The sequence below is a fragment of the Saccostrea cucullata genome, unplaced genomic scaffold, assembly GCF_032062105.1.
Source record: "Saccostrea cucullata isolate Sc308-1 unplaced genomic scaffold, CSIRO_AGI_Scuc_v1 ctg503, whole genome shotgun sequence".
In the NCBI taxonomy this organism is placed as follows: domain Eukaryota; kingdom Metazoa; phylum Mollusca; class Bivalvia; order Ostreida; family Ostreidae; genus Saccostrea; species Saccostrea cuccullata.
The window spans coordinates 511,486-525,993 of record NW_026935642.1 but is presented as its reverse complement, the minus strand read 5'-3'; the positions used below and the strand labels follow the sequence as shown (position 1 = coordinate 525,993).

At 33.9% G+C, this 14,508-nt stretch overlaps 1 protein-coding gene across 1 annotated transcript in view; it reads left to right on the top strand.

Annotated features, from left to right (window-relative positions):
* The window catches only part of LOC134243463 (uncharacterized), a 74,143-nt gene that overhangs the window by 47,725 nt on the left and 11,910 nt on the right, over positions 1-14,508 (top strand). The window contains exons 10-18 of the mRNA XM_062725714.1: positions 6,736-6,915; positions 7,368-7,586; positions 7,913-8,125; positions 9,734-9,874; positions 11,602-11,784; positions 12,061-12,240; positions 13,032-13,220; positions 13,917-14,105; positions 14,274-14,453. Coding sequence (XP_062581698.1) covers positions 6,736-6,915; positions 7,368-7,586; positions 7,913-8,125; positions 9,734-9,874; positions 11,602-11,784; positions 12,061-12,240; positions 13,032-13,220; positions 13,917-14,105; positions 14,274-14,453 — 1,674 coding nt within the window. The remainder of the gene's footprint in view (positions 1-6,735; positions 6,916-7,367; positions 7,587-7,912; positions 8,126-9,733; positions 9,875-11,601; positions 11,785-12,060; positions 12,241-13,031; positions 13,221-13,916; positions 14,106-14,273; positions 14,454-14,508) is intronic.

The window sequence follows — 14,508 nt, the reverse complement described above, 5'->3', positions numbered from 1 at the left end:
ATACATAAGCGTCTTTTCGTACAAGGCATAATTATGATGAATTAAACTTTAAAAAATGATATTTATTTTAAATTAAATTTTAATTTCACGTTGACACATATGCATGTTTTGATCTATATGAAATAAATAAGACTATTTAAGCAACCTAAAACTTGATTTAGTGTGCATGGTTTAATTTTTCATTAGAAATACTTATGTTATTTTTGTACCTTGGGCTTCAAATATTAAATGTGGTGCTGCACTGTGCAGTTTCTAAATATCAGAAATCACTTTTAAATCATATTAACCATAAACATGATTCTCTTGATAACAGCAGAACAGCTATTGTTTACCTGTATATAAATTCTGCATTATGATAGACTGGAGCTTGATGAAATGAGCAATTGGCCATTTTCAATTTCTTAAGTTGCATGCATTGATATTATATAGTCATATACTAGTATTTGTTTGTTGCTCGTAGAAATTATGATATCCGTTTAGAGAACTTTTTATTCATGTGGATACATCACCAACACAGTCTCTGCTCTCATCCGAGGGAGCGGTCTCTATGTACTACATTGGATTCAGACCCGTGATGTAAGAATCAGCACCTACTTCCCGATTTGAGGCGTGTCGCTCATACCACTGGGCCACACTGTGTGACCCATTATGAAAATTTGACATAATACTTTTACGTCTATATGACTTCTAAATTTTACTGACTTGATAAAATGACTGATACACAAATAAGATTTTTGTAATCTCTCTGTTTATAGCTGTTTACCATTTGCCATATTTCTATCACTAATTACATCAATTTTCAACAATGGCCATTAAAGAGTCATAGTTCTGTCTTATTATATAAATAGTTATCTGCCCTTGATGCAAAGTGGAATAAATAAAATAAAGTATTAAATGGATTATAATTTTGAATCAAAGAAGGCCAACATATCTTTAACAAACATAATTTAGATGTAGTCTTGCTTTTATGAAAAATTGCAACTTATTTAATTTTTCTCACTCTCAGATATAATTGCTTTTCAAGAACTTTTAAATTGTGGTTGTGATAGGACTGCCACTTAGAATTAGACCAGAGTGTGTCCATTTTAAAATGATACAATTTTCCATCATTTTTTTTCTTTGTCATGTGTCTATTAGAATTTTAACTGAATGTCAGATGCAAGGAAATGGACATGCAAGTGGTTTTTGGGACTTTTCTTAGCTCATGCTAAAAACAAAAACAGTTATTAATGTACAGTACTGTACTAACTTGATCTATTTTAATTTCAGATATCCACTGAACAAATCATCTGAAAACTAAGGCTAATAGGAGAGGATGAAGAATACATCTGTTAAAAGGTATGTTTTAACAGTGAGTAAGAACTTAATATAATTTATATAGCTCTATTTTAGGAAATTAAGGACTAAAGCATAAAGTTTATGCTTTTATTTTCTATTGTGTTGTTAATCTCACTGTGTAATGTTAAGCTCTCTATTTAGTGTTTATCATCATGATCATAGTCAGTGTGTTGTGGGGTTGGGGGGGAGGGGGTTTACATGTAAGCTGCTTTCCTCTACTTTTTAAGTTTTATATAATATATAATTTTGGTGAAGAGGAACAAAATTTATAAATTTTATCCCCCCTCCCCCCGCGGGCCTGAGAGGTGGGGCCAAAACCACTAAAATTCATGCAATCTTTGAAAATCCCCTTCTTCTTTTCCCCTCCTGAACATCAAGCAGTCAAACTGTTGGTATGATTGTAATCGGCATTGAGTCCTCTACCATAATTATGAAATTCATGACCCCAGGGTCAAGGATTCTAGTATTAGGGTGGGTCTTATAGCACTTTGGAATTAATCAAACCATTTAAGATGAAATAAAACCTATGAAAACATTCAGTAAATTTTGAAATGTGTGGCCCCAGGGTTAGTGGTTCCTTTGGGGTGGGGTACACAACTGGTGGTTATAAAATGGAATTGCATTGTATCTTTATTACTCTGATCTACCTTTGGGTATTAAGTAACCAAAGTAAGCATGTTAACTAAGTGTATAATTATGATAAACAAAGGTGCGTCTTTCAAAATTGTGAATTTCATGGCTTTTTGTTTAAATTACGAACAAAATTCAATTGAGTGGAAGTTGTTAGGCCTAGAAAAAAAATATATTTGTTTCCCCTTTCAGGCTGAAAAAATATAGGTAGATAGGTAGGTAATTAGTTTTTTTTTTGAAACATTTTTTTTTTTTTGCTTCTTGAATCAAAAAGTGTATAGAAGTAACATTAATGACAAAAGAAATGGTGTTTTCAAGTATTTCTGTGACTTAAAAGAAAGGTAACTCAAACTTCTTTCTGTCTTGAACATGTTGAAAAGCTTGCAAAGTTGGAGACTATAATTCCCCAAGTGAAATCTTGCACTTCATGGGACAAAAGCATTAAAAAAAAATTTAGGGTCAGCACTATATATTAGGGTCGGTCGGGAACAAACATATTTTTAGGTCACCTGAGTAAACTCAGGTGACCTATTGCTATCCGTTTTCGTCCGTCGTCGTCCGTCGTCCATCGTGTGTTAACATTTGAACATTTTCATCTTCTTCTCTGCAACCACTGCACCAATTTCAACCAAATTTGGCACAAAGCATCTATGGCTAAAGGGGAACAAAAATTGTGAATTCCATGATCCCTGCCCCCCTGGGGCCTGGGGGGTGGGGCCAAAACCACTAAAATTAATGCAATCTTTAAAAATCTTCTTCTTTACTCCTGGACATCAAGCAGTCAAACTGTTTGCATGATTGTAATCAGCATTGAGTCCTCTACCAAAATTGTGAAATTCATGGCCCTGGGGTCAGGGGTTCTAGTGCTAGGGCGGGGCTAAATAAGTATATAGTGAAAATGCATTATTTCTTTGAAAATCTTCTTCTCTGCTCCTGGGTATTAAATAAACCAACTAAGTGCATAGTTATGATGAGCAAGAGTGCTTCAACAAAAATTGTGAATTTTATGGTCCCAGGGTCAGGGGTTCTGGTGTTAGGGCGGGGCTCTATAGATTATATAGTAAAAATACATGAATTCTTTGAAAATCTTCTTCTCTGCTCCTAGGTATTAAATAAACTAACTAAGTGTATAGTTATGTTGAGCAAGAGTGCTTTTACCAAAATTGTGAATTTTATGGCCCCAGGGTCAAGGGTTCTTGTGTGTGTGTGTGGGGGGGAGGGGGGCTCTATTGATTATATAGTGAAAATACATTAATTCTTTGAAAATCTTCTTCTCTGCTCCTAGGTATTAAATAAACTAACTAAGTGCATAGTTATGATGAGCAAGAGTGCCTCAACCAAAATTGTGAATTTTATGGCCCCAGGGTCAAGGGTTCTGGTGTTGAGGGGGGGGGGGGGGGCTCTATTGATTATATAGTGAAAATTCATGAATTCTTTGAAAACCTTCTTCTCTGCTCCTAGGTATTAAATAAACTAACTAAGTGCATAGTTATGATGAGCAAGAGTGCCTCAACCAAAATTGTAAATTTTATGGTCCCAGGGTCAGGGGTTCTGGTGTTGAGGAGGGGGGGGTCTATAGATTATATAGTAAAAATACATGAATTCTTTGAAAATCTTCTTCTCTGCTCCTAGGTATTAAATAAACTAACTAAGTGTATAGTAATGATGAGCAAGAGTGCTTTTACCTAAATTGTGAATTTTATGGTCCCAGGGTCAGGGGTTCTGGTGTTAAGGCAGGGCTAGTTTGATTATATATTGAAAATATGTGAATTCTTTGAAAATCTTCTTCTCTGCTCCTAGGAATTAAATAAACTAACTAAGTACATAGTTATGATGAGCAAGAATGCCTCTTCTAAAATTATGAATTTTATGGCCCCAGGGTCAGGGGTTCTGATGTTAGGGCGGGGCTCTATTGATTATATAGTGAAAATACATTAAATCTTTGAAAATTTTCTTCTCTGTCTCTGGGTATGAAGCAGATGAACTACCTATATAGTCATGATGAGCAAGGGCCCTAATCTTGCAGAATTGTGAATTTCAAGGACCCTGGGTCAGGGGTGGGGGGGGGGGGCTCTACTTATATACTGAAAATGAATTAATTGTTTGAAATCTGCTCCTTTGTATTTATAAAACATTTATTTATTTTTTGATAGGCAATTTTAAGAGTGCCTTTTTAAAATTTGTGTAATATGTGGACCTAGGGTCAGGGGTTTATGTCACAGTGTTAGGGGCACTACTGATTATTGCTGAATATTACTGATTAGTTGGAATGCATTTTTGTTCCCCTACCCTGTGTATGGGTATTCAGTAACCAAGCTAAGCAACTGCTAAGTGTACTGTTATGATGATCAATGGTGCCTCTTTCGAAATTGTGAATGCCATATATCATCTGGCTTAAGTTAAAACATGAATCAAATTCAATAACTGGAAAGTTGTTGCATAATGCTCAGGTGACCTATAAGGCCCGTGGGCCTCTTGTTTTTTCTAGGCTTTACATGATACTCAGGTGACCTATAAGGTCTGTGGGCCTCTAGTTGTTATTCAAATATCATGAATCATGGTCTAAGGGTCTAGGTTAGGGGTACAAAAAATATTTTGATGAACAAGTAAAATGAAGAAAAAAATCCTTAATTTACTTTGAAAATCTTATCAGAAACAAGTCCATACATACATATTCAGTACATTTAAATACATTCAAGTTTGTTTATTTCATTATCCCTTGTCAAGTGTTTAAAAGAGGCAACTTTAATAAACTAATGAGATTTTACACTTGATAAATTTTTAGATTTTATTTTAAATCATTCTGATCAAAAATGCTGAAAATCTGAAATTAATCAAACAAAGGCTTGTACTAGAACAGTTTTAGGAACTTTCAGTTTGTCAATCTTATTAAAATTAAATGTTAGATCTGCGCACATACTGGCTAAAATCTAATGGCATCCTGTAGAGTGTCACGTCAGACGTTAAATTCTATTTACCAATCAAATACTCGAATGCAAAAATTATTGTATTTAATTTATTGGAATGAATAAGTCTAGAGTCTGAGTTGTTCCATATTTGACATTTGACGTGACCTTCTATGGATGCTGTTAGATGTTGTGTAGCGAGTATGCAAGAGGATCTAACATGTTGTTTTATTTAGATCGGGATTTTGTTAAACTATATTTTTACATATTTTCAATAGGTTGAAGTAACTGACGAGCAGGTCAATCCAACTTGAAGTGCAAGTGGGTCTTCAAAAATGTGGACCACTCAAGGACTTTTCTGTTGGTTGATGATGTACTACAAACAGAATATTTAACAAAGAAATCCACTTTGGTGCTTACTGGCTACTAATGATGTGAACTTGTGCATTTAGTATACCAAGTACTTTTACATTTCCTTGATGATACTAGACTTGCATATACCGAATTCAGGTTTAGTTGATTGATTGCAGTTCTAAGTTCCTCTCGCAAGATTATATCTCTCATGTATCAGACATCATTAAATGCAGACATTTTCTCTGTCCTCCTGTTGTGACATGAGAGCTCGGACTTAGTTGTAAAAATATTTATGATGCAAGAGAAAATAAATGGCCAAGCCAATTTATGTAAATGTTGATAATAACATTAAATATTCTTTGATAACTAGTGTGAGTGTGTTTTGTTTTTTCCAACATGAAAATTCAGGGGGAAAATGAGTTTTGGTTGAAAAACTGGGCTAAATTGTATAATTTATAGTGTTTCTGTTGCGGAAACCTATGGTACACCATATGTATTTCAACCATATACGCATACTGAAACCTTGCGTAAACCTCAAGTTTCAGCAAGTTTCAGTTGCGGAAACCTATGGTACACCATATGTATTCCAACCGTATACGCATAATGAAACCTTGCGTAAACCTCAAGTTTCAGTTGCGGAAACCTATGGTACACCATATGTATTTCAACCATATACGCATACTGAAACCTTGCGTATACCTCAAGTTTCAGCAAGTTTCAGTTGCGGAAACTATTTGGATTCGTGGACACCTTTGGTTTCCGCACTGCGGAAACTTGATGAAACTTGAAGTTTCCGCACTGAAACTTTGTGGAAACTATTAGTAACCTTAAGTTTCCACAGAGTTTCAGTAGAGTTTCAGCCATGCGGAAACTGTATTTTTCATCCAGTGCGCGTGAAAAATGTTCTATAGATAAAATATATACCTCCTGTAAATTATAAAGAGCGAAAGCCAGACCACTCTTTTGAACCACAGCTTGTTAAAATGTACAAAATTTATATAACATAACAGGGTCTGAGGGATCCATAACATATAAGGTACGTACAGGCTTGGACCAAAGTACTGGTGAAAAACTGGGATTCCGAAGTCCGAATTTTCTTGGTTCTAGTGGAAATCTATATAGTCTAGAGAGCATTCATTATTTATCGTTGTAAGAAATACAGATAGGTATTCGAATAAGTGATATCACCTATTTGAAAAGGTGACATCACCTATTGGAAATGGATAGGTGATATCACCTATTCAAATAAGTGATATCACTTTTTGGCAGTAAATACCAAAACGGCGCCTCATACATTATTCCTAAGAACTGAGCTGGGATGGAACCATATACATGTATGGTGGCATTTTTGCCTTTTGTCATCAAATAGAAAGATTGATTGATTGTTTATTGTTAAACGTCCTACTCGAGAATTGTTCGCTCATATGGAGAAGGAAGGGGAATCTTTTATTCAACAGGACTGACGTTAATCAGATAAGGGTTGTGTCTATTTGTCTTTTGCTTTCAGTCAATCCTATGCAGTCCCCCACAACTGTGACGATCAGTGATATCTCTAATCATAACTGCTACAACGGGAGAATTCCCACGCGGTCCCCCACTATCTTTTTCAACAGATTGTGTAAAACAAGCAAAATGACAATACAATTTGGAAGACAGATATTTGTGAAAGAGATTGAAGTTTTTGGAGGTATGTAAGAACAAACTCTGCGATAAAGCGGACGAGAGCGCTGTCCAGCTTGTCTGTGTCTTGGCGAAAGTCAGCCGATATCTGTCCACAATTTTTTTTTTCAAAATCATAGAATATTACATAATTTTACATTAATATATTTTAAAGAATCTTCAGTTATTCCTGACATTGAGTCAATTTTGTACACATGAAAGTATTTTGGATAAAATTGGCAACACTTTTACAATAGCCCCTGCAGGCCGTTTGCTATTGTTCTTGTAGAATTAAAAAAAAAATATATATATCTATCTGAAATTCGAAGTAAAACTACATTAATTTACGATTGTAAAAACTTTGATTTACTATAGTAAGGGTAAACTACATCAGGCTTAAATAAGTTCAAAAGAATAAAACATTTTTTTTCAACATTGCTTGAAATGCACTTTATCGAAAAGATTTTTATAAAACTGCAGGTAAAAACGTTGCTTTATGGAAAACAACCCGCCAAACCTCAACTCTAGATGTTTGGACCTCTGATAAAGCTGTAGATGGTAGAGATAGTCGTGGAGATTTTGGTACTAATACATGTTCTCACACACAACAATATATTACTACCCAGCCACAATGGACTGTTAACCTAGGGAATTCATTCTCCATCACATCAATTCGAATTCGCAATAGGAATGGACTGCGTAAGTTGTTAAGATCTTCTCATACAGCGAGGATATACTAGTAATCAGAAAATAGAGATTTTTCTTTATTCTTCATACTTTGAAAAATCATTTGGCTCCTATTAATCACGACCAAATCTTATTTGATTATTTTAAAGAAAATTTTGAACTTTTTTGAAATTATTTGTTTCATAAGTATTTTGTTTTCATTCAAGGATTTCCATAAAGACGAATTATGATTTTCTCCATGTCTTTTTTTTTTCAAACACGCAAACAGGAGAAATATTTAATTATTTAATTTTTAAATTATATATATTTTTATCATTATTTTTTTTACCTTTGGTAAGAGGAAAGAATTAATGGTTTTATGGTAATTGGGGTGACAAATGGTGGACAAAAAATAACCATTTATGAGGATAAAGAACCAAATTGCATAACTGATCGAGACGATATATGGATAGATTCCTCCCGGATGCCACAGGTGCGAGTTCAGGAAATACAAATCGAGTTACCTTATGGGAATAACAAGATATTAACACTATGTGAAGTTTATGTGTTTGGTAAGAGTTTTTTTTATTGTATATCATATTTTAGCTGTGAAATGCTATAATTAATAGTTTCAATAAAGGAATAGTGATATTTTGAAAGTTATATGGCAATATGTTCATGAAAATATCAAAGTACGTAGCGCTGGGTCTTGGTACTATAATAATTAACTCTTACATGTATGATGCTACTTGTTTGTCACAATGGCACGGACGTTTTCAAGATCGAAGAAACTACTCAAACAGATAAAAGCTATTCAAAATTGATCGAAAGCGTGTAATTGTGCGTACTCGATTACCACAGCTTTATATAATAGGTAACCTATCGCTATCTGTTTTCGTGTGTCATCATCTGTTGTGCGTTAACATGAGAACATTTTCAGCATCTTCTCTGCAACCGCTCAATCAATTTCAACCATTTGACATAGGTATCTATAGATAAAGGGTAATAAAAATTGTAAATTTTATGGTCCCTGACCCCTTGGGCATGAGAGATTCAGAAAAATCCACTCAAATTAATACAATTTTTAAACCCACTTACATAAATACAATTTTTAAACTATTTTCTCCTTGACTCCTGGACATTAAGAAGTAGTATTCAAACTGTTGACATGATTGTAATAAATATTGAAGCAACTTCCAAAGTTGCGAATTTCATGACCCAAGGGTCAGAAATTCTGGTGCTAGATTATGTAGTGAAAATGCATTAATTCTTTGAAAATATTCTTCTCTGCTCCTGGGTATTAAACAAACTAACTACATACTAGATACAAAGTTTTGATGATGGAGGGGGTTTCTTGTTAAAAATTGTGAATTCCATGACCCCAGAGTCAGGGGTTCTGGTGTAAGGGCGGGGCTTTACAACTTATATAGTGAAAATGCATTCATTCTTTGAAAATCTTCTCTGCTTCTGGGTGTTAAACAAACCACAGGTACATGTAACTTCATACATAGTAGGGATGGGAAAAGGTGCCTTTTCGAAAATTATGAATTTTATGGCACCAGGTTCAAGAGTTTTGATTTGATGGCTATATTAAATAACATAGGGAAGTAAAAATGCATTTATATTGAAATCTTCGCCTCTGCTCCATGGTTTTGAGAATATGAATTACCTATATAGCTATGATGATGAACAAGGGTCCTTCTTCCAGGATTTTGAATTTCAAGGTCCCTGGGTCAGGGGTACACATAGAGGGCTCTAATTATATACTGAAAATGGAGCACTGTTGATTATTTGTTGAACATTACTGATTGATTGAAATATCTTGTATTGTTCCCCTACTCTGCCTATGGGTATCGAGTTACCAAACTAAGCATGGTAAGTGTATAGTTATCATGAACAATGGTGAAAAATTTGTCATTACCTCTTGTTTGAAACATATACCAAATTCAATGGTTTGAAAGTTGTGCGATTGACGTAGAAGGCCCATAGATATCTTTTATAGGAAAGATACAAGAAGGACCATTGAAACCTTTCAACATGCATGTAAAAATACCTGTGGAATGAGTGTTAAGACAAAAAAATGTATACGTAATGTAGAAAATTTAGTTATATAATTATATGAATTAATATTGTTAAATTAATTGTTAATTTCATCAACAAAATGTATCCATATGTTTTAGCTTGCAGTCCTACAGAGAATGGAAAGGATAATTGTCTAAGCTTTTGTTCATACAATTGCTCCGAATCGGACACATGTGTAAACGAAAACTTTTCCTGCAGCAGTTGCAAAAAAGGATGGACAGGCTCCAGATGCAATCAGGGTAACATATTTAAGATTGCAAGAGTCACTTTGCTGATCACTGAAAAATATTATCGATATTAAACACTTTAGGTTCCATGATAACGTTTGTAATAGTTGTTTTACGAAATAGTTTATGTCATGCCTTAAAGACATCGATCATTTGACTTTCAGAAACCACCACTGTTACCGTTCTGTATTGCTGAAAGTGTTAGTAATGCTCTGAGAACGATCATATTTTTAAGCGAGACAGGCCACCAACAGATAGATTAATGTTACGGGAATTTTAATAACTTTGTTTAAAGTCAGCATTGTGTTAACGAGGCCGAGTCTGATTCGAGTGCGCATGACTTTGCGCAACTTTTCAAATTTAACTATTAATTTCAATTTAATAGTCTCTTGTGCGACAGCACACCTTTGCCAAATATTTTGATTTTAATACAAAATTAACTTTATCTATAACCCCTACTGGTTTGAAAATGTAAATTTACGACATTAATCAGGGAAAAACGCTGAAATGGCTTTAACGACGTCACCATTTTTGGATTTTGAAAGCAATGCATGACGCTGAAGAATGACGCATGACTCGCATGTATGTTCAAGATGTCCGTGGATATTATACTAGAAACTGATGACAGAACATTCAGAGAAACATACTAGCAATGTGATCATTGCTATTTTTACCGAAAAAATCATAAACGCCGATAATTCATCTGCGCTGATATGTATTTATACCGTAATATGGCAATTTTAGAGGTATTGGGCCTTGAAAAAAAAATTAACTTAATAATTAATTCCTAGACCAACCTAGATGGTAAACCTTTTTGAAATTTCACAATTTGGTGACTTTTTACAATAATTTTCATCAACTTGAATGAAAAAGAAATCTCTAGGGCAGATACTAGTATACAAAAAATATGGGGAAAATAATTTGGCTTGTTTGCAACAAATTCATATAGGGTCCAGTAGTAAAATCTGACAACTTTTGAGATGACCGCCTAAGAAATCGGGATTTCTTAAGGGGTCATTCGATTTTTTAATCTTAAAACAATAAATATAAAAGTTAAAATTAATTATCAAAAAATTATTAAAATCCCTAGGGCAGAAATAATTAGACTCGGCCCCGTTAAATCTGTGGTGGCCATAATTATCTTTAAGCAATTATGAATTATTAAACTCAACAATGTTTTTGTTGAGTTCACGAAACATCCGAGGAGTTCCGATTGCCTATGCACACGATAACTTCCCCGGAATTTCCTGAGTTCTGTGTTTATGCCCTGTTCAAAAAAATTATAGTTTTAACATTGATCATTGTTCGTTTTCATTCAAAGACTCCTCACATTGCTGTTACTACGCTTCGCACTTTAAAGATTCCCATTGCAGAAAAGATGTCATTGAAACCATATTGAAAATATTTGCCTAGTTTTTTTTTATCCATCATTTTCTCCTTTTTCTACGGAATAGTGTGCTTTAATTGGGTTGATGATTATTTTTCCTTTTAAAAACTACAATTTACTTGTAAAATGAAATTCCAGTATTCCGGAGAATAAGAATGTTTGTAAAGACGCTGCAGACCTTTGTTCATAGTTTTAAACGTTTGCCAGATTGTTCTTGTATTTAGAAACTTTCATCGATTTTTGACTTTCCTGTTTTATGTACTAGATTATTATATGGAAAATATTTAAGTGGTATTTATGGTATTTTTATTTTCAAGAAGTATGTTTCCATTCCATTGTTCTTTTCTTGCAGTTGTAACATGCAATCAGCCGCCAATTTCAACGGGGATGACTGTAAGCCCTGTCCAAAACAAATACGATTATAACACAACTATCAGTGTTTCTTGTAAAGAAGGGTACAAGTTACAAGGATCTTCGATGGGAGTGTGCGGATCGAATTCGAGTTTTATCTTTCAAAGTCCCCCAAACTGTACCGGTAGAGTATTATTTGAGCGTAAGAACGTCTATAATCTGATTATGTAATGATTATGATTGAAACCATTCACTAAGCTGACTCTTTGTAAAAAAAAAAAGTGCCTTATATATGTGTTAAACTTACGCAGAGTTTTTTGTTTACAATATTAATTACTTTGTCGGCAAATGAATTTTTTCCTTGAAGGTGAATGCAACCGGCGTAATTTATGTACATGTATTTACCTCTACAATAATAACTGTTTTACACATGTATTATTTATTACAAAATTTTAATCAGTCATCAAATGTGGAAAACCCATCTTGCCAAACTCGGTAATATTACCCAGTGGACCGGAATTCATTTACAAAACGACGATAAATATTACCTGTGAAGAGGGTTACTATCTTCAAGGATCCTCTTTTGCAATATGTGGATCTAATGGTTCCTTTACATTTGAACACAATTCTTCATGTCATAGTAAGTACTATGCTACTGATAATTTTGTTTCAGGATTGTGGTATTTTCACTTCATTTTATCCTTTTAGCCTACATTTGAAATAATAAGTCTTAGATTGATGTGCACCTATCCCATTTTAAGAGAAATAGCAATTGTGTTGGATATTGCATTGCAATCTTGTACCATTACTTGGAATCAAAATCAATAGTGTATATTTTAAAAATAATAATATTGATATTAAGAAATGAACGAAATGAACGATACTTCCATTGAATAATTAGTAGCATATTGCATTTAAAGCCTTTTTATAGCAATATAATTAGGGTTTAAAACAAAAGCTTGGTCAAATATACTTTTGGAATTATTCTGAGGGGTCATTTTTACCTACCCTACATTAGATTCATTAAGTTTAGGTAACCCATGTGGCGCAGTAGTTAGAGCGTCTGCTCTAGATTTGCAAGGTAAGGAGTCAATCCTTACGTCGTGAGATCAAATCCCGCTGTGGTACGTGGAGGCTGATCCTTCGTATGAGACCGTATAAACCGAGTTCCCGGTGCTGGTATGAAAAAGATCCCTCACTGCTCAATCTTCCTGAGTATAGGAAAAAATGTGTAGCTCTCCATTGGCAAATTGTGGCGTCTCCATATGAGTGAAACATCCTCCAGACGGAGTTAAACAAGATGCAATCAATCAATCATTGAGTATAGTTTTCAATGCAACACTGTCTTGTTCCTTATCTTTAGCAAGAGCTTGTAACCACACAATAATGATATCGGAAAATGAATGCAGCTTTTATATATTTGTATTGCAGGGATTAAGTGCCAAGTTCCTGATATTTCCAAAAATGACACGCTCTTAATAAATGAGACAAGACAAGCGGTATTCTACGGTGAATCAATTTGGTTTACTTGTGAAACGGGATTCAAATTAAACGCAACATCAGTTGCAGTCTGTGGATTGAACGGCACATTTAATTTTCAAAGTTTACCTCACTGTTCACGTACGTATGTAGTTGCCGTAAAAAAAATTAATGTATATGGAATAAGAAAAGGAATTATTAAATTATACACTATCTTGGAAAATTTTAATTTTTTTTTTACCTAACTTCCAATTTCCGTGCCAAATTTTAAAAAAAGAATAAATATTTAGGATTTTTTTTTCCAATTGATTAAATTTGAAAATAGACTCATATGAACATTAAGTTTTTCGGTAAATTCTACTCATATTTTAAAATATTGAATTATTAATACCATGAAGGATGTGGAGGTAACGAACAGTATTCGAGCTCGAAAGTCCATTAAACATTACAAAAGAGAAGCGAAGCAAACATGAGTCTCCAAAACATCAGAGGTGGGATCAGATGGTATGGAACAGTGGGCATACATGTATATAGAAATGTTAAAATACATGTAGATCTCTTAGTGCGTCAGAAGTAAAACTATGGTTCTTGCACTGTCAGTACTTTATTCTTGACCATTTATGGGTTGTTTGTGCAATTATTCTACTAGGTCACAAACTGATGCCCATTTCCATTATGACTTGAACAAAACACATACTGACAGAGATATTTTTAATGCTGCAGACTTCTTTCATCATTCTTGCCGAAAGCATAGTATACACGTACTTAAGTTTTACCTCCACTTTATATTATTTGTAGGAATTCGGTGTGATGTTCCTAATTTTTTTTATTTTTTAGGAATTCAATGTGATGTTCCTAAAAAATTTAGTCTAAATAATCTTATTTTGAACGAGACAAGGCAATCTGTATTTTACGGAGAAGCTATCCAATTTACGTGTGAAGAAGGATTTAACATTAACGGGACAACAGTCTCTTCTTGTGAATCGGATGGCAAATTTAATATTCATGTTCCTCCTGTTTGTAAAAGTAAGTATAATTCTACAAATTGAAACGACAAATTAACCCGCTATTTTCTTATGATATCAAAATAGCGGAAATTGAGAATAAACAAAAAGAGCTACTACGATTGAAGAAAATGTGCTACACCTGAAATATATTTATACTACAAATACGATGTATATCATATACTTGCAGGCGTTCAGTGTGTTATTAAGGAGGCACCACATCGGAAAGTTTCTCCAGAGTACTTGAAGTATTCTTTCAATGATATCATATCTTTTTCTTGTACTGAGGGTTTTTACATATCTGACAATGCCACTGCAACATGCGATTATGGGAATCAATGGAGAATACCAAAATGGCCAAAATGCAACCGTACGTTCCATATAAATCAAATACTATTTGTGAAATTAAATATCAAAGTAAATCA